This window comes from Rana temporaria, chromosome 9 (genome assembly GCF_905171775.1).
Source record: "Rana temporaria chromosome 9, aRanTem1.1, whole genome shotgun sequence".
Taxonomy (NCBI): Eukaryota; Metazoa; Chordata; class Amphibia; order Anura; family Ranidae; genus Rana; species Rana temporaria.
The window spans coordinates 37,292,597-37,312,963 of NC_053497.1; the positions used below are offsets into that span (position 1 = coordinate 37,292,597).

The 20,367-nt window shown below is 41.7% G+C and overlaps 1 protein-coding gene across 1 annotated transcript in view; it reads right to left on the reverse strand.

The window, feature by feature from the left end:
- Positions 1 to 20,367, reverse strand: part of LOC120913320 (cytochrome P450 2C5-like) — a 29,736-nt gene continuing 9,369 nt past the window's right edge. The window contains exons 5-9 of the mRNA XM_040323189.1: positions 18,702 to 18,878; positions 13,770 to 13,911; positions 10,141 to 10,328; positions 5,748 to 5,889; positions 1 to 295 (exon numbers count right to left, since the gene is read on the reverse strand). Of these exons, the coding sequence (XP_040179123.1) occupies positions 114 to 295; positions 5,748 to 5,889; positions 10,141 to 10,328; positions 13,770 to 13,911; positions 18,702 to 18,878 (831 nt within the window). The 3' untranslated portion in view covers positions 1 to 113. The remainder of the gene's footprint in view (positions 296 to 5,747; positions 5,890 to 10,140; positions 10,329 to 13,769; positions 13,912 to 18,701; positions 18,879 to 20,367) is intronic.

Genomic DNA, 20,367 nt, shown 5'->3' on the forward strand with positions numbered 1-20,367 from the left:
ATATATATATATATATATATATGTAAATATATGCTTTCACTGTGTTAGAAGGCGCATTTCCGGTTTGAAACTCAAAATAACAAGTACAATATAAAGTTCAATAGTCCAATTGATTAACGAGGCAGGAAGCACAGTTCATAGGAAGGTGGGACGTTTCCAAATCCACTCATTTGTGGTGTAAGGTCTAGGTCTTGTGGGTCTACCGGGGATTTCAAGGTGAAGTTCTGTAAAATTGTAGTGAGAAACAAGAAGAGCTCCATTTTTGCAAGACCTTCGCCCAGACACATCCGCTTCCCTGTGAAGCAAAAGAGAATTATAAATGGCATTTAGTGCAAGTTAAAAAAACAACAGAGCAACATGAAAAGTGAAGTAATCTACAAAGCAGATTAAATGTTTGGATTCAAGAATTAGCCCTTCTAATATTGAAATTTCAATTCTAGGGAGATATTGACAGTTTAAATTGAAACTATGCTTAAAGTGGAGGTTCACCCTAAAAACAAGTATATACCATTCAATCCAGCATACTGCTGACATGTACAGTATGCTTTTTTTTTTTTCGGTTTACATACCGTAGTATAGGTATTCCCCCACCCCGACTTCCGAGTAGTGAATCCCGCGGGGTGGGCGTTCCTATTCAGAGACTAAGTGATTGACGTATGACAAAAGCTTCACCCCCGGTGCATAATGCGCGTCACCAGTTTCCGAAAGAAGCTGCGAGTCGGCTCTATACGGCGCTTTACGGCGCCTGCGCACCGACGTTCGGCTATTTTCGGAAACTGGTGACGCGCCATTTGCACCGGGGGTGAAGCTTTTGTCATACGTCAATCACTTAGTCTCTGAATAGGAACGCCCACTCCCGCAGGATTCACTACCCGGAAGCCAGGGGGGAAAATACCTATACTACGGTATGTAAACCGAATAAAAAAAACCCCAGCATACTGTACATGTCGGCAGTATGCTGGATTGAATGGTATATACTTGTTTTTAGGGTGAACCTCCGCTTTAATGCAGACCTTCAGTCATTTTTTTTAACTTTCCATCTATTAAATGTTCTGCCCTTGTTGTTTTTACTTTGAATAATAAGCGTTTTTTTGCTAGAATTGCTAGAATATACAAAAATTTATTGTGATAAAGTTTTAATTGCATACAATTGGGGGAGGGTTCATCACATTAAGCACAGCGTTTATGTACCTATGTGGGGTTAACCACCGCTGCAAAAGAATGAAGGACAAATATTCTTATGATAGGCTACAGGAAAATGGCCGCGGTATACATTGACACGGGCTATGGGAAAATGGCAGCGGTAACCGCTATTTAAATAAAGGGAAATTTGTCAGCCAATCATATCTCCATAAGGAAGTCACTAGGAGTGACAAAACTAGTAGGAGGGACCTGAGATGCTGACGATTGCAGAACAAGGAAGGGACAGTCTGAGTGTAACGGGGGAAAGGAGTACCGATGGCCGGGGCTGCAGAGTTGAAAGGTGAAACATTCTTCCTAGCACCGTTGGAACATGCCTACGTTTTTCCAAATGCAAGTGCATATATGTTGTGCGATTTTTTAATACATTTTTAAAAATGATAAAGCACTATTGCAAGATATGTTTGCTTTGCGTGTGGTCATTGTGATTGGGGTTCACTGGCAGCATTAAGGAGGCATAATACTAATGCTGCGTACACACGACCATTTTTCGGGTTGTAAAAAATGACATATTTAACGTTTTTTTCAACCCGATCGTTAAAATGGCCTTGCCTACACACGATCGTGAAAAAAAATGCTCTAGCAAAGCGCGGTGACGTACAACACGTACGACGGCACTATAAAGGGGAAGTTCCATTCGGATGGCGCCACCCTTGGGGCTGCTTTTGCTGATTTTGTGTTAGTAAAAGACGATTTGCGCTTTTCAGTCTGTTACAGCGTGATGAGTGAGTGAAAAACGTATATAGCGCAAAACATGCAAACTGAATCGCCTCTGGGCGCTTGGTATCCAATCCCTGGGCCCTCAGAAGAGATGGGTCTTGATCTTTCTCCTGAAGGCCAGGTGGTTTACCTCCAATCGGATGGTGGTTGGTAGAGCGTTCCATAGTCTGGGTCCTTGGACCGCAAATCTTCGTTCTCCTTTGGACTTGTATCTGGCTGAGTCAGTGATGAATGTGCTTACTCCATTACGAACGCTAGTTTTACCAGAACGAGCGCTCCCGTCTCATAACTTGCTTCTGAGCATGCGCGTTAAAGTCCACACACGACCATTTTTTACGACGTAAAAAACGACAACGTTAAAAACGTAGTAAAAAATTAGAGCATGTTCTAAATTTTTAATGCCCATGTTTTACATTGTGAAAAATGCTCTGGAGCCCACACACGATCGTTTTTAATGACATTACAAAAAAACTAATTTTTTTACAACCCGAAAAACGGTCGTGTGTATGCGGCAATAGAGGTGATCGATGTGAATGAAGCTCACGGGCAGCTTTTAAGGAGGAGGAATACCAGGAGGAGTGCTCCAGAGGATTTACCATTTTTCAAAAGCACATCTATAAGGTGAGGGCACAACCGGTGGAGGGAGCACAAGGATTCTGAGAATATACATAGAGGTGGATGATTGTGGAGAGATCGTTTCATCTATTATTGTTTTTACTTTTCACATAACAGACTGGCACGTTGCTTTCACTATCATTTTATTTACATAAGTCTACTTTGTGGAGACATACAGTATTTGGCACATTGCACTTTATTTTGCTTTCAATTGTATATTATTAATTATATCCCTATGGGATAGTCCTATGTTTATTTAGTTAGGGCTGCACTTATTTTATTATTTTTTATTATTATTGTTTTTTGTACATTATTTAAGGAAGTGTGGGAAGTGTGGGCAGCTTCGCTGTTTTAGCACAGCAGCTCACAAGGTTTCACATATTTACATTTTAGGTCACAGACCGCTGTTCTTTTCCTTCCGACTGTCATCTGATCCGATCCAACCCAACAGAATAATGGGGAATGTATTTCTATCCATCTGCTTTTAGTGGACCGGATCGGATGCCAGCAAGTTTCAGCAGACACATGCCCACTGACATTGGCCGCGCCATACAGAACAATGGGTGGTCTGATCAGGTCTGCCTGAAAAATGGACAGGCGGACCTGATCGGTCCACTGGTCTAAAAGGGGCCTTAATCTTTGACAAACTATCTAGAAGTTCATTGGTTTCTATGTACAGCCACACCAGATTTTGCACTTTTAGTAAATTAACCCCATTGCAATCTCTGTCTATTTAAGCTGGCGTTATATAAAAAAAAGATGCCCCAAAAAAAAAAGAGACGTACAAAATCTCTGTATCAAAATTCCTAGCCCCCCAGCAACTTTTTTTTCTCTAATACAATTTGTTATGAAATCACTCCTCAGTTTCTTGTAGTACTAAGGAATTGTCAGTAGTAGAGTTGGTCTTACCAATCTAGTTGAAGTTTTCCTGTAGTTTAGATTGCAACAAATATAATGAAAGTCTAGCTATTTCTGCACTCCCGGCTACCTTTATTTGTACTACCAGGTGAAACATATTTTACAATTGAGTATCTTATTTACTTGCTTGTGTGGTTTATTATTTTAAGGCAGTGGCGGCCCATCCATTAGGGGTGCACGTAGCTATAGTGTCAGAGAAATAGTGTTCGGAGAATAGGCACTAGAAGTACTGGCAATCTTGCCAGTAGAAGAAATGGGTTCCATAGGCGCATCATGTGCCAGATGGTTCCCCCTGCTGGCCTATAAAAGGCTGCCTCTGTCTGTCCCAAGTTGCTGGATTGTCTTCAGCTTTTCCTGTTGCTGTGTTATACTTTCAAGTGATTTCAGTTGTGACCTTGGCTTGCCTCCTGACCTGCTCTGATCTCCTCTCCAGTGTTTGACCCCCGACTTGGCTCACAGACTTTGCTATACTTGCACCTGCCTGATAACCAGCGTTTGAACCCCGGCTTGGCTCACGGACTTTGCTATACTTGCACCTGCCTGATAACCAGTGTTTGACCCCCGGCTTGGCTCACGAACTTTGCTATACTTGCACTTGCCTGGTTACCAGAGTTTAAACCCACGGCTTGACTTATCACTTACCTGTGATTGACCCTCAGCTGGCCTCACCACAGCCTACATTCTGCTCCCCTGTGTTCTCCCCTTAGCCAGGCTTTTACTGGTGTTTTACTCCTTGTCGTCTTCTCAAGCAAAGTCTCCAAGTGATCATCAGCTCATGTCTTCTCAACCTGCTGGAAACCTGTGCTTCTTTGAGCCCTATACCTCCTGTACCACCTTCAGGGGTATACTGCTATTAGCCACAAGGGGAGTCTCTCTCAGCATCTTGGCCTCTGAAAGGGTACCTGGCATATAGTTATTTTGGTAGGGGTTCACTGAGACCAAAAAGTTATTTCAAGGGTTCCTTTGTGTTAAAGAGGCAAGTTTCGATTTAAAAATTCCTCCTGAGGAAGCAGAATTCTGCAAAACATGTTAAGGGCAAGGATGGTGGAACTCCCCATGAAATATACATAGTGACATCAGTGACTGAGTGCTGCTGAACATTAGTGTTCTCCTTCCTCCTAGCAGCTATAGCTGCCGCTAGCAGTAATTGCAAGTAAAATCCAGCAGGCTGGCTGTACCCAAATTGTTGATCCATCAATCATCTTCTGCCCATACACAGTTCTAATTTGTCTGGTTCCTGCTGAACTGTCCGAGATTCAAACCTTCTATGGCCGGGCTTAGTCTAGCTAGACAATCTTGTAGGTTGTATACAGGGAGTTATTTTACTGTACCATCAATGGTTCTGATGAAGACCAAGTGCTTTCCGTTCTAACACCATAGTGAAAGTCATTTACCATCAGCTAGCATAACAGTGTACTTTCTATCTCCTGTACTTGCTCTTCTGTGTGTCTGTACAGTGTTTAGATTTTATGCTCTCTCCTAGACTTCTACTATGCTTCTGTTATCAGGTTCCATTTTCACTGGAGCTCCTAAAACCCCCAAATACGGACAGCAATCAAATGCTACCCATGATATACTGTAGGTAATATAAAAGATTTGGCTGTTGGGTGCCCAATGCAGAAATCCAGTTCCACAATAGCTGAACATGTTAGTAAATTGTGACGCACAACAGCCAATGTGTTTCAGGGGCCAAAAACACGCCCTCCATCGGGGCGTGATTGAAAACAATGTGAATGGACTAGAAGTAAATTAGACCTTTAATGTTATTTTTTCCCTGTGCAATTACAAGCACAGGCCTTGTCAGCAGCAGGTTTTTCTGGTTATTGAAATAAAAGTTGTATCTGGACCTCTTAGGAATGGTATGGCACTTCAATTTCCATTTTTGTTATATTACACTACAATTCAAAGAGACAAAGGAGATCCTTTGTGGTGTAGAATCCATCTGCCCAGAAACCAGAATATTTACATCAACATCAGTTCTTTAAGACAGTAATTTCAATAAGATAACCTTATGGGTCCAGCAATATTTCCCCACATTCCTCAACTATCTAAAAGATTACAGTGGCTCAGCTTTCTTATTTTTGTTTGATGAAGCCCCTGTTCTCTAGTCAATTAAAATTGCCTGCTGTTTACATCATTGTATTGAGTAATATCCAAATTCTCAGAATATTTATGCATCCTGAGGTCCATCACTTTATCTACATGGTACAATGATACTGGTAATACTATGTGTGTAGTACTGTAGATGGCACACAGATGTGTATGTTGATCCTACAGTATTTAGTGATCCATACCTGAAGAGAAGGGCATGTATCCATCATTCCTACGGAACTTCCCATTTTCATCCAAGAAATGTCCAGGATTAAACTCATTGGGATATTTAAACTGCTTGGGGTCTCGGAGAACAGAGCCGAGCACGGTATACACAGTGGTGTCCTATAAAAGTTGATATGATGTTATATAAGATGTAAAAGTATACATTTAGTAAGGTCAGTCGTTGACTGGGTGTCTGTTCTTATGACTGAGAACTATATAATCACACCCATATTAGTACTGTAGGATTGCTATCGATAAATGTATTCAGACACCTGCATACTTCCCAATGGCTACCAACAAGACACATATGGATTTACTCTTGCTTTGTTCAGTTTGAGTTTTAGCCTATGCCAGTACATGTCTCATTTGTTTATTAATGGGATCATAATGGTTTATACCAGGAAAATATCCATTACATAAGAAAATGTTATATATATATATATATATTAAGGGCCGGATTCACAAAGAGTTACGCCGGCGTATCAGTAGCCGACGTAACTCCAAATCTAAGCCCGTCGTATGTTTAAGTGTTCAAAGTGCTCAAACTGAGATACACTTAAACATGCCTAAGATATGACAGCCTGCGCCGTCGTATCTTAGGGTGCAATATTTACGTTGGCCGCTAGGTGGCGCTTCCATTGAGTTCGGCGTAGAATATGTAAATGAGCCGTTACGCCGATTCACGAACGTACGCTTGCCCATCGCAGTAAAGATACGCCGTTTCCGTAAGAGATACGCCGCGTAAAGATAAACATGCCCCCAGGTGACGTATCCAATGTTAAGTATGGCTGTCGTTCCCGCGTTGCAATTTGAAAATTTTACGTTGTTTGCATAACTCGTCCGCGAATGGGGCTGGACGCCATTTACGTCCACGTCAAACCAATGACGTCCTTGCGACGTCATTTAAAGCAATACATGCCGGGATATTTTAGGGACGGCGCATGCGCAGTTCGTTCGGCGCGGGGACGCGCTTCATTTAAATGGAACACGCCCCCTACCCGCCGAATTTGAATTCCTCCATTTGATTTACGATACTCCGCCGCAACTTTACAGGCAAGTGCTTTGTTATCAATCTGAATTTTATTGGGTTTTAGTAGTACCTAAATAAACATACAATACTACTATAATATTAATGACTAAACATACATGTACATGATACTTATCTTATCTGCAACATATAATACCCATAGACACATAAGAAATAAAAAGGAAAAAAGGAGATCAAGAAGGAAAAAAAAAAAAAAAAAAGGAAGGAAAGAAAATAAATAAAAGGGGAGGTAAAATCAAACGATAATAATCACCCCACCATGGCTACTCGTCTGTAAGGTTCCCTTTAACCCAGGTTGGGAATTCATCTGATTTACGAAAGTCAGACCATGCAGACCAAGTATGAGAAAACTGCTCTTCCCTTCCAGTTTCCCGGGCCAATAGGCTTTCCAAGTCTCTAGAACGTTCCAATTCCTTCACCCACTCCCCCAGGGATGGCACTACCCTTGTCTTCCAATATCGAGGAATAACTACTCTGTAGCTGCTGAAATGAAATATCCAATCACGTCCTCTCTTGCCTTTTTTAAAGGGCCTGGGGTCATGTTTAGGAGAGCCACTCTGGGTGAAGCGCAAATTGCTGTATCCTCCAATTTTCCATATAAATCAAAAATTTGTTTCCAGAACCTTCTTACCGGCAGGCAATCCCACCAGACATGTAACATACTACCTTTTGCCTCATGACAGCGCCAACAAATGTCAGGTATATTTTGATTAATTTGATGCATTATAGAAGGGCACCTATACCATCTACTCACCAACTTATATGCCCTTTCTTGTGATCTTGTATCTATTGAGGTTTTGTGAGTCAAGATAAAACTTTTTTGCCAGTCTGCTAAAGCTATATTCTCTTGGAGTTCTTTCTCCCACTTCCGCGTGAACGGGGGGAGATCTGGGTGAATTGAGAGCAAAAGGATAGAGTAAATTATAGAAATTGAATGTGATAGTGGTTCTTCTTGCAGTAGCAAGGACTCAAATGCAGTTGGTTCAGCATAAAAATCTAGTTTCGATGGGATTGATCGTATATAGCATAAGGCTTGATGTCTCTGCAACCACTGCGCAGGGATCTGAAACTTCTTAGTCGATGGAAAATCTACCCCTGATAGTGAATCTGTCTGGAGTACTTGAGCAATTCTTCTATGTTCTTGTTTATACCAGGGCCCAAACGTGATTGAGTGTAGGGCTGGTAGAAAATCCGGTGTTCCAAAAAAGGGGGTCATAGGGCTCAATTGTTTTGATACTTTATATATAGGTATCAATCGGTCCCATATATACAGTGTTTGCCTAGTAAGATCCACCGGTATTGAAAGGCCTTTTCGAAGAATAGGCGAGGTCCATGGAAGGGCACATAAATCTATAGGATTCATATGTCCCTCCAATTGAACCCATTGCTTCGAGGTGGAGTGGTGAAACCAGTCAGTAATACGTGCTAATATAGTCGCTTTATGGTAAGTCGAAACATCTGGTACCCCCACTCCACCTCTAATTTTTGGTAGAGATAGTGTCCTGAAGCTAATTCTTGACTGGACTGAATTCCAAATAAACTTAGAAAATAATCGGTGAATTTTACGGAAAAACAATGCCGGAAGGTGGATTGGGATTGTTTGAAACAGGTATAGAAGACGAGGGAGTATGTCCATCTTAAGGGTATTAATTCTACCAAACCATGAAAGACGTTTGAGTGTATACGATGTCAGGGTCGTTTGAATTTTATTGAGCATCGGTAGAAAATTTAGAGAGTGTAGTTGTGCTGGTGACGCTGGAATACTAATCCCTAAGTATCGAATCGACTCCGTACATGTCTTAAAAGGAAAGTTCTTCGATATTCGCTTCATTTTTGCTTGCGGGACAGATATATTGAGAAGTTCTGATTTGTCGCAATTAACTTTAAAATTACTAACTTCACTAAATCTCTGGAATTCTGAAAGTATAGATGGGATAGAGATATGGGGATTTGTTACAAATAGTAATAAATCATCTGCAAATAGGACCAGTTTTTCATGTAAAGGACCTACCTGAATGCCCGTTATGTTTTCATTTTGTCGCAGTGCATTTGCAAGGTGTTCCATTATTATAACATACAATAATGGAGAAAGAGGACATCCCTGACGTGTTCCATTAGAGATATGAAAAGCTGGGGACAACGATCCATTCACCCTAACTCTAGCCGAGGGCGATTGATAAAGAGACATAATCCTTGCCAACATACAGGGACCCATGCCAATCTGTATAAGGGAGGCTCGTAGAAACTTCCAACTGACCCGGTCAAACGCCTTCTCGGCATCAACTGTTAACAGACATAGAGGAATCTCTTGAGTGCGAACATAGTCCGTCAGCAGGAGAGTTTTAAGCGTATTGTCTCTTGCCTCTCGACCACTGACAAAACCAACCTGATCTAAGTGGATTAATTGAGGCAATAGTGGTTGTAAACGGCCTGCTAAAATTTTTGAGAATATTTTAACATCTACCCCAATTAGAGATATAGGTCTAAAATTTGCGCACAGCGACAGATCTTTATCTGGTTTCCGGATGAGTGAGATATGTGCTTCCAGCGTTTGTTTCGGAAAAGTAGATCCGTTCTTTGTGAATAAAGCACTTGCCTGATAAACTTGCGGCGGCGTAGCGTAAATTAAATACGTTACGCCCGCCCACAAATACGCCCATCTACGTGAATCTGGCCCATAATATACAAAAAAAAATATTTATACAAAGAGATCATATAAAACAAATCCAAAGAAATTCTCAGCTTACCGACCAGCCCGCAACCAACCAAATTGTCCTGTCTAAACAGGTAAGTTGAGTTGGGAATTTTCTTTGGTTTTGTTTTGCATGCATTGCCCTTCCATGTGCTCCTTGCTGCAAAGGCCAGTAATAGGTAAGGACAGTGACTTTTTATTTGTAGGAAGACCATATAAGCCTGATTATGACAGAATATAAAGCGGCATGCTTTCATATCATCATATTAAAAATTCAATTTTGAAATGTAGATATAGTTAATGACTGTATTGTCACAGGTATGCATTTATTTACATTTCACAACAGGTAGATAAACTTGGTCTTAGCCCTAAGCCCCACTTTAGTTAAAACCAAAATGTGAGCATGGTTAATATACATGTGTTTGTTTATTCATTTAGGATAAAGAGAAACATGCAGTAACCAATAGAGACAATGCTCAATCAACTATTTACTGATCTATCTTCAGAAAAAGTGAAATTTAATTGGTTGCTATGAATTAATGCACTTTGCATACTCTCTCTGTTTTGTGTACTGCCTAAATAAGCTAGCCAAAGCTAGCCCAAAAAAATGGGTTGGCACATATTGTTTTACCTTTGGAATGATGAAATCTCTGAAGTGCACATCACAAGTTACTTTGTGTGGGACTCCCATTGGGGCAAGGTCAATGAATCTCTGAATCTCATGGATCACAGCATCCATATATGGCATACGAGACCGATCTTCAATACAAGGAGCCCGGTTCCGGCCAATGACATGGTCTATCTCTTTGTGGATTCGTTCTGCAAAAATTGAAGCCATGGAAGCAGGTGATTTAAAGCTAAAATATTGTTAATTTAATTATGTGATTTAATTATCATAAACTTCTGAATTTATAAAAAAAAAAAATGAAAAGGTCTATAATTGAATAAACTTGAATGGCTATTTGACAGCCAGTTATATTAGTTTATCTAATGTTTTATAACACAATATCTAAATGTTGCTTGATCAAATAAATGTAGTTCTTTATTTAGTAGTCTTTTTTTTTTTTTTTAATACAATTAGTATAAAGGACTGAAAAACTGCCAGACATGCATCCTGTGAGGCTGCTATCAGGCTGACAGAGGGGGATGGTAAACTGCAGGCAAGCTCAGAATCCTTAGCCGTACATGGGGATTTTCTGGTGCCTCTTTTACTAGCCCTTGAACCTCTTCTCGGGGACATAGTCCTTACTGCAAAGCAAAGGTACTATCCACAAATATAAATGCAATCACTGTTGTGCTATAGTCTTACAATACACAAAATATCAGCTCACTGAACAACCTGATGCACAACCTGATGCCGAGTAGGAGTCTTAGGTTTGCCTGGTTCAATCCACAGGGATGCTTACAGCCCACAGCTCTGTGTCCATACCGCTTTACATAAGGCTTCTAGCATGCTGGGCTTTTTAAACCAACCTCTTGGTGCCTGCACACGGGCACTAGCAACCACGGCCCTCACCCTATCCATGTCTTACTAAGACAGCTAAAAGCGCCCTCCCGCACGTTCTGCTGTCATGGCAGCGGCCAGGAGAAAACGAGGAAAGGGGGGAGAGATTGCTGGGGGCATCATTGTGGACCCCTGTATTCGTTTTGTGGCAGAGCCTGCAGCGGAAGGAGGTGAGTGGTGTTTTAAATTTGACCGACTTCACTGAGCTTGTTCCTGGATGGCTTATGTAAGAATACACCAGGTATGCACTTACTGCCTCCAGTGGTAAAAACCAGGAAAGACATCCTACTCACAGAAGATAAAACAAAAGGAATTATCCTCTTCTCACCTTATCTACGACGCAGGAAAAGCTACTAAAAGTAGTTCCAGCTTTCACCTATCACGGCGGGAAAGTTGTGCCAACCTTCAGGTTTACAAAGCCTCATACCTGGACCTGTAGAAGACTGCCAAAAACGTTTCGTGCCACAGATGTATTAGTACACCAAAGTCTGGATCCCAGAGCCCAGACCGCCGCAGAGAGACATTACAGGCAAACCTTGTTTCTTCTTTACGCGAGGCCCGGGTACCAACCATCTTAGGCTTTTGATATCGGCCCGAGGTATGGATCTAGTTATAGCTACTAGGTCTCATCAAACAGACCATCAAAAGATCATTTTTCTTCTTAGCACATGTTGAACGTGACCAACCACCTAAAACACTGGCAAAGAAACTGAGGTACTCCCCATTTGGGAGGGGTTATATAGGGGAGGAATTAAATTTTTATTGGGTTTGCCAGTGTACAATCACCTGTGTTGACAACATAACCCATTAAGTAATTAAGGCTCTGTGTCCCGTGATGTATGATCAAGAAACGGGTTTAGTGCACACGCGTGAGCTACGCCACGGCACCCTGGAATCTGTGGTCCTAACGCTAAACTATGAGTGTCCCCATAATGGAGGCACATGCATACTGATGGATAGATGAGGACAGGTGGACTGAGGGGGAGCCCACACCTTCTTAAAGGTACAGGAGCACACCAAACACCCAGCATGTAGCTCAATGGCTGCAAAGGTGTTGGTGCGTTGCTGGACCAATACAAACACCAACGTGATATGAAAAACAAACTTGTCCACCACCCTCATTTATAGCTGGCCATTGCAGTAAGCAGCATTGGAAGGCTGAAACAGATACAGTAACAATAAGGCCTGGGGAATGCCCAGGAAAAACCCAAGCCTACTTAGTATAAAGGACTGATCTGAATATCTAAGCCCATGTCAATGACATTAAACAGGCCTCACAACATTAAAGTGCCTTTAAAAAGTATTCATACCACCTGAAAATTTCCACATTTTGTCATGTTACATAAAAAAAAACGTAAATGCATTTTATCAGGATTTTATGTCATAGACAAACACAAAGTGGCACATAATTGTGAATTAGAAGGAAAATGATAAATGATTTTCAAAATTCTTTACAAATATATATCTGAAAAGTGTGGTGTGCATTTGTAGTCAGCCCCCCTGAGTCAATACTTTGTAGAACCACCTTTTATTGCAATTACAGCTGCAAGTCTTTTTGGGGATGCGTCTACCATTTTTGCACATCCAGAGAGAGTAAAATATTTGCCCATTCTTCTTCGCAAAATAGCTCAAGCTCTGTCAGATTGACTGAAGAGCGTCTGTGAACAGCAATTTTTCCATCGGAAATTCCAACCGTGTGTATGCCCCATCGGAGTAATTCCATCGGATATTCCGAGGAATTCCATCGGAGTTTAGATAGAGAACATGTTCTCTTTTACTCCGATGGAATTTCATCGGAATTCTAATGTGAGTTTGGCCGGGCAAAAGCCAGATCTTGTGTATGGGGCTTTACAGGTTTTTATTCTAAGATTGCCCTTTATTTGGCTCCATCCATCTTCCAATAAGCTGTCCAGCTTCCCTGTCCCTGCAGATCCTCCAGAGTTATCATGGTCTCTGCTTCTATGATTAAAGCATTCCTTGCCCAGAGTGTCAGTTTAGGTTTACAGCCATGTCTTGGTAGGTTTGCAGTTGTGCCATACTCTTTCCATTTTCGGATGATGGATTGAACAGTGCTCCACGAGATGTTCAAAGCTTGGGATATTTTTATATAACCTAATCCTGCTTTAAACCTCTCCACAACATTATCCCTGACCTGTCTGATGTGTTCCTTGGCCTTCATAATGCTGTTTGTTCATTAAGTTTCTCTAACAAACCTCAGAGGGCTTCACAGAATAGCTGTATTTATACTGATAATAAATAACACATGGGCGGACTCTATTTACTAATTAGGTGACTTCTGAAGGCAATTGGATTAGACTAGATTTTAGTTAGGGGCATCAGAGTAAAGGGAGCTAAATACAAATGCACGCCACACTTTTCAGATATTTATTTATAAAGAAAGTTTAAAAACCATTTCTCATTTTCCTTCCACTTCACAATTATGTGCCACTTCACGTTGGCCTATCACAAAAAATCCCAATAAAATACATTTAAGTTTTTGGTTGTAACATGACAAAATGTGGAAATTTTCAAGGGGTATGAATATTTTTATAATATCTACATAATTAATTATGAAATGAATTGGAGCGAAGGACGACGGTTGGGAAGTCACGCTATGAACTTGTCTTATTAGCTTAAAATGTTTTATTATTTGTGATGTCATTGGTGTTCCCAGAGTTCCTATATTATACCCACAACCTCTTTCCAACTACCTTCTGTGTTTTTTAGTCCTTTACTTTTTTAAGAACTTTACAAACCTTCAACATCTGCGTGTTTGAGCAAAATCAACAGTCCGTAACGCAAAGTTGTGCTGACAGATTCTGTACCAGCACTAAACAAATCGAATGTGGTATGCACAATTCCCTCCACGTGAAATTCAGTTTGCAGCACATCTTTTTCCTAAAGAATTGGGAAGACAACTTAGATGTCAAAAATTTGAATAAAGCTAAGGCTTGGACAAAATCCTGGATTCACATTTTTTCTTTTTTGAATGAGTAAGACAGAATTATAATCCCTGTCAGGTTTTTTCACCATCTGTATCCTATTGGGGAGATTTCCCTTCCCTTTGTGTCCCATAGCCAAAACAAGAAGTGCAATGGAGATGTGTTCAAGAGGAGGGGTCCGTCTTACACATTTTCTGGAACAGCCCGGATGCAAGACTATTGGAAATAAGTGAGCGACATTACAATTACCACTTAAGACACGGACCAAAATGCAGGTAAAGGACCCAGCCAGTTTTTGCGATTCGGCACTGCGTCACTTTAACTGACAATTGGTGTCCTTTTTTTCCCACAAATAGAGCTTGGTGGTATTTGATCACCTCTGCGGTTTTTATTTTTTGCGCTATAAACAAAAATAGAGCGACAATTTTGAAAAAAATGCTATATTCCCCAAAAATATATAAAAAAACATATTTTTTCCTCAGTTTAGGCCGATACGTATTCTTCTACCTATTTTTGGTAAAAAAAAATCGCAATAAGCGTTTATCGATTGGTTTGCGCAAAATGTATAGTGTTTACAAAATAGGGGATAGTTTTATTGCATTTTTATTAATATTTTTTTTTAACTACTTATGGTGGCGATCAGCAACATTGTCGCGACCGCGACATTATGGCAGACACATCGGACAATTTTGACACATTTTTGGGACAATTGTCATTTTCACAGCAAAAAATGCTATAAAAATGCATTGTTTACTGTGAAAATGACAATTGCAGTTTGGGAGTTAACCACTAGGGGGCGCTGAAGGGGTTAAGTGTGACCTCATATGTGTTTCTAACTGGAGGGAGGCGGGGGTGGGGCTGGACGTGTGACGTAATTTATAGTGCTTCCCTATATCAGGGAACACACGATCAATAACAGCGCCACAGTGAAGAACGGGGAAGGTGAGTTTACACACGGCTCTCCTCGTTCTTCAGCTCTGGGGGCCGAATGCGGGACTCCAGCGGCAATCGGGTTCACAGGTCCCGCGCCCGTGGTCACAGAGCTTCGAAAAGGGTGCCCAGCCGTGCCATTCTGCGACGTATATGTGCAGGAGGCGGTCCTGATGTTAATTTAAAAAATGACCTGGATGCTTTCCTCCTACATCTTGCCCCACTCCCGGCCAAACGTTATAAGAAATAACTTTTCATCCGTCTCTCAAAGGCCTGTATCCCTATGTTATAGAAACAAAGCACTGCCCCATCACTTATGCTGCGTACACACGATCGTAATTTCCTGAAATCGAAAGTCCCGTTGTCACATGAAAAGATACAATCATTTTTTTTAACAAAAATGTGAGGGGTGTACTCACTTTCGGGAGATACTGTGTGTGTATATATATATACACACACACACACACACACACACACACACACACACATACACACTGCTCAAAAAAATTCAAGGAACACTTTGAAAACATATCAGATCTCAACGGGCAAAAATCTCATGCTAGATATCTATACTGATATGGACTGGATAATGTGTTATGAATGAAAGGATGGCACATCATTTGATGGGAATGAAAATTATGCACCTACAGAGGTCTGAATTCAAAGACACCCCGAAAATCAAGGTAACATTTTTTTACAGCAAGCTAGTCCATTTTTTCATTGCAACAACTCAAAATGGTCCTCAGTAGTTTGTATGGCCCCCAAGTGCTTGTATACATGCCTGACAACATCAGGGCATGCTCCTAATGAGACAACAGATGGTGTCCTGGGGTATTTCCTCCCAGATCTGGACCAGAGCATCACTGAGCTCCTGAACAGACTGAGGTACAACCTGGCGGCACCGGATGCACTGAAACATAATGTCCCAGAGGTGTTCTTTTGGATTTAGGTCATTTGAGCGTGGGGGCCATTCAATGGTATCAATTTCTTCATCCTCCAGGAACTGGCTGCATGCTCTCATCATATGAGGCCGGGCATTGTCGTGCACCAGGAGGAACACAGGACCCACTGCACCAGCGTAGGGTCTGACAATGGGTCCAAGGATTTCATCCCGATACCTAATGGCAGTCAGGGTGCAATTGTGTAGCCTGTAGAGGTCTGTGCGTCCCTCCATGGATATACCTCCCCAGACCATCACTGACCCACCACCAAACCAGTCATGCTGAACAATGTTACAGGCAGCATAAGGTTCTCCACGGCTTCTCCAGACCCTTTCACGTCTGTCACATATGCTCAGGGTGAACCTGCTCTCATCTGTGAATAGCATGGGGCACCAGTGGCGGACCTGCCAATTCTGGTGTTCAATGGAAAATGCCAATTGAGCTCCACAGTGTCCGGCAGTGAGCACAGAGCACACTAGAGGATGTCGGGCCCTCAGGCCACCCTCATGAAGTCTGTTTCTGATTGTTTGGTCAGAGACATTCACACCAGTGGCCTGCTGGAGGTCATTTTGTAGGGCTCTTGCAGTGCTCATCCTGTTCCTCCTTGTACAAAGGAGCAGATACCAGTCCTGCTGATGGGTTAAAGACCTTCTACGGCTCTGTCTAGCTCTCCTAGAGTAACTGCCTGTCTCCTGGAATCTCCTCCATGCTCTTGAGACTGTGCTGGGAGACACGGCAAACCTTCTGGCAATGACACATATTGATGTGCCATCCTGGAGGAGTTGGACTACCTGTGCAACCTTTATAGGGTCCAAGTATCGCCTTGTGCTATAGGTAGTGACACTGACCCTAGCCAAATGCAAAACTAGTGAAAAACTGTCAGAAAAGATGAGTAGGGAAAAAAAATGTCAGACACCTCCACCTAAAAAAACATTCCTGTTTTGGAGGTCGTTTCATTGTTGCCCATCTAGTGCACCTGTTAACTTCAATTAACAGCAAAGCAGTTGAAACTGATTAACAACCCCCTCTGTATACACCCCTCCCCCTCTGCTTCTTAACTGACAAGATCAATATCCCAGGAGTTCTGATTCAAAAGTGTTCCTTTAATTTTTTTGAGCAGTGTATATACTGTGGGTATAGAATTGGGTATATGGGATTGTATGATATTTTTTATTTTATTTATTTTTATGGTTGAACTGAATGGACTTTTTTCAACCTGACTAACTATGTAAATATATACATTTCTGCAGAGTTTAGGAATAAAAGCAGAGTTTAGAAATGACATTTTAGATTGGCCATTTTCCAATTTAATGGTGGCTACAATTTTTTAAATTTCTGGTCTTAAAGGGGTTGTAAAGACAAAAATATTTTCCTCTTAAATTCAAGTCTGACAGTAGCTGATAAAGTAAAAAGTTATGTTTTGCATTATAACTAGTTTGATACCTGTTGTTGAAATCGAGCTGTTTTATTCACCTCCGTCACTCCTGAATCATTATTCTCACTGACTTCCTGGTTTGAGGTGCGCATTCATTATTGCTACATCACGGCCTATTGGGAACTACAGTTCCCATTAGGCTTAGCCTCCATACCTGTGAAGGATAAGAGAGCATATTCACGCAGGGCTGTAGTCATAGGGAGGGGGTGAGCACATTCTGCTTTCCACCGTGCAAAACGGCTCAGATGCTGGTGGAAAACAAGAAGAGGAGAGACAGGAAATGGCATTTTCAAACCTGGATTACTGTATTTTGGAGGTCAAAAGGACAAAAACGAGGTAAGTGATATTCAGTGTTGTAAGTAACGGCGTTTAAATAAACGCTGTTACCTAACGATGCCCCTTTTGAGGGGAACGAGTAATCTACCTGATTACTCTTCCCCTCTCAGCAACGCCGTTCCCATTACTAGGGCGGCGTTACGCAATTACATCTACCGCCACTAGATGGCAGCAAAGTAATTGCATACAGTATGCACCGCTCAGCCAATCCCGGCGGGCGATGCATCCTGCTGCTGAATACAGAGCTTGTTAAGCCTGCTCGGATTGGAGCGGCGCGGGCTGATGATGTCACAAGCCTCTGCCAATCCGAGCAGGCTTAACAAGTGCTGTATTCAGCAACAGAATGCATCGCCCGCCGGGATTGGCTCAGTGCATACTGCAATGGATATCACTTTTTTCTGCACTGTACTTTTTAATTGAGGCTAATAGACTGTGTGTGGACTTCGATTAATAGGAGTTTAGAAGTGGCTGCACCTAGGAGGAAGTGTCACTATATTCTGGGGAAACTGAGCAAGGAAAGAGGAGAGCGCAGACCTATAGATGGGGTCTGAGCTCTCAGCCTGCAGGGATCAGAGCCATCAGGAGAGAAGCCAAGGGGATCTGCTGCAGTGCCTGCTCACCTCTACCATGAAGAGAGGATAGACCTGCATCTAAGTCTTCCAGAGAATCCAGAGCTGCCTTCAGACATTGGGCTTGGATCGGAGCTACAAGACTGCATCCCTGTGTAAGGTAGGGGGTAGTCTTATACAGAGAGTATAGCCCAACACAATGTTTTCATTCGAAAATTAGGGGGGGTCGTCTTATACGCTGGAAAATACGGGTATGTAAAAAAGTCAGTTAGTGAGTCACTAACGCAATTACTTTTTCGGAGAACTAATTTGTAACTGTAACTAATTACTTTTTTAAAGTAAGATGAGCAACACTGGTGATATTTAAATGCTCTAGCTTACAGAAATCAACTGATCTAATAAAAAACAAACCTTTAGTGTTCTTTTAAGTATCAAATAAGAAAAAAATTGTGAGACTCCAACTGTAAATCTGACAACCTTCTGTGAGCTGAAAGTAAAATTTCCCAGTAAAACCCAGCACAATAAATTGCTTTACCTGCTCCATCTTCAAGAGAAAGCAATCGATGAAGTCTCGAGGAGAACCTGGATCCAGAGATTCTTTATGCATTTTCACTCTTTCTTCAATAAATGTATGCATGCCATGAACAGCTTTAAATAATTTTTGATGAGGTCCCGGAATCTTTCCGACCACTTTGGGAAACATATTGTACATCTAAGAGATATTTGCAAAGTAAATTTGCATTCATATATGCAGCAGAATTACTGGAAAGAATTGAGAATGGGAGTGTGTGCACCAAAATGATAAACAAATAAGCCTATCCAAGAAAAATGAAAGATTTCCACATATGGATAATTTTACGATTGTAGGCAGGAGCAGTTTATCCTCCACTTTACAGGTGGCGCTTTTTTTGCGGCCGCTGTACAGAGGGAATGGAGGATGAGAGGAGCTTCGTTCGTCTGAAGCCTCGGTAGGTGTCATCAGGGAAGCAGCCGTCCGATTAGACACTGCAACACTGGATGACCTCCACAGTCATTTTTAGTGAGAGCAATGCTAATGAATAGCACGGCCCCACTACAGTTGGCGTTCATTTGCTAAGTGGATAAAATAGGGACAGAATCCCCCCTGGTTAGGGACAGTGTATTTGGCACTAGGGAGAGGTTCCTTTTGAGGAGGGACAGAACAGGGATACTACTGGTTTTGCTATGTGGGGACTCTAGAGCTGGGACAAAAATATTTCTATTGGTCTGCTAAGTGCACCTGGAATGCTGCTCTGATAATGTAAGAATTATTAAAGTGACAAATGATGGGACTGTGTTAAAGTACTGCAACTTTGCAGAGAATTTCTGTACCTGACTTCCTTGTGTTATCAAAACACACCGCTGACTTCCAGGTTGTTATTTATGTCTACATAACCAAATAATAATTGTGCCTTCCTTCCTTGGTCTTGGTGTACCTTTATTCCATCTTGGGTACCAATCAGCTGGCCCTGCCCAAATGTTTATATTGGTCCAGCTTGAACCAATGTAATTCCTCATACACCATACCTGTGGGATCCCTCTCGAAGCTTCAGATCACAGTAATAGGCACTGCTACTCTAGTGGTCTCCTTGAGCTTCCATGTCCAGTGCTGAATGACTGCCTTGCTGCATTGTGAACACAGCATGTAGCCCGCTCGGCATAGGCGCCATTCAGAGATACACTATATTACTAAAAGTATTGGGACACCTGCCTTTATAATATGTACTAATGACATCCCAGTCTTTGTCTGTAGGGTTCAATATTGAGTTGGCCCACCCTTTGCAGCTATAACAGCTTCTGGAACAATGGCCAACCATTCCCATAGACACACTCCTAAACCTTGTGGACAGTGTTCCCAAAAGAGTTGAGGCTGTTATAGCTGCAAAGGGTGGGCAAACTCAATATTGAACCCTACGGACTAAGACTGGGATGCAATGGCAGTTCATGTGTGTGAAAAGGCAGGCATCCCAATACTTTTGGTAATATAGGTCGAGAAAAAGGGTGGTGACATTACACATTGTTTAATTACTATTGCTACTGCCCAAAGACCTTTTTCACACCACATTTCTTTTAAATCCTTATTCTGTGTTTATATTCCTATGCACCAAATTAGAAACTAAAGTACTTTTTCACATGCTACAGTTTTTGTTAATTCCCCCCACAAACATATTTACAGTATAATC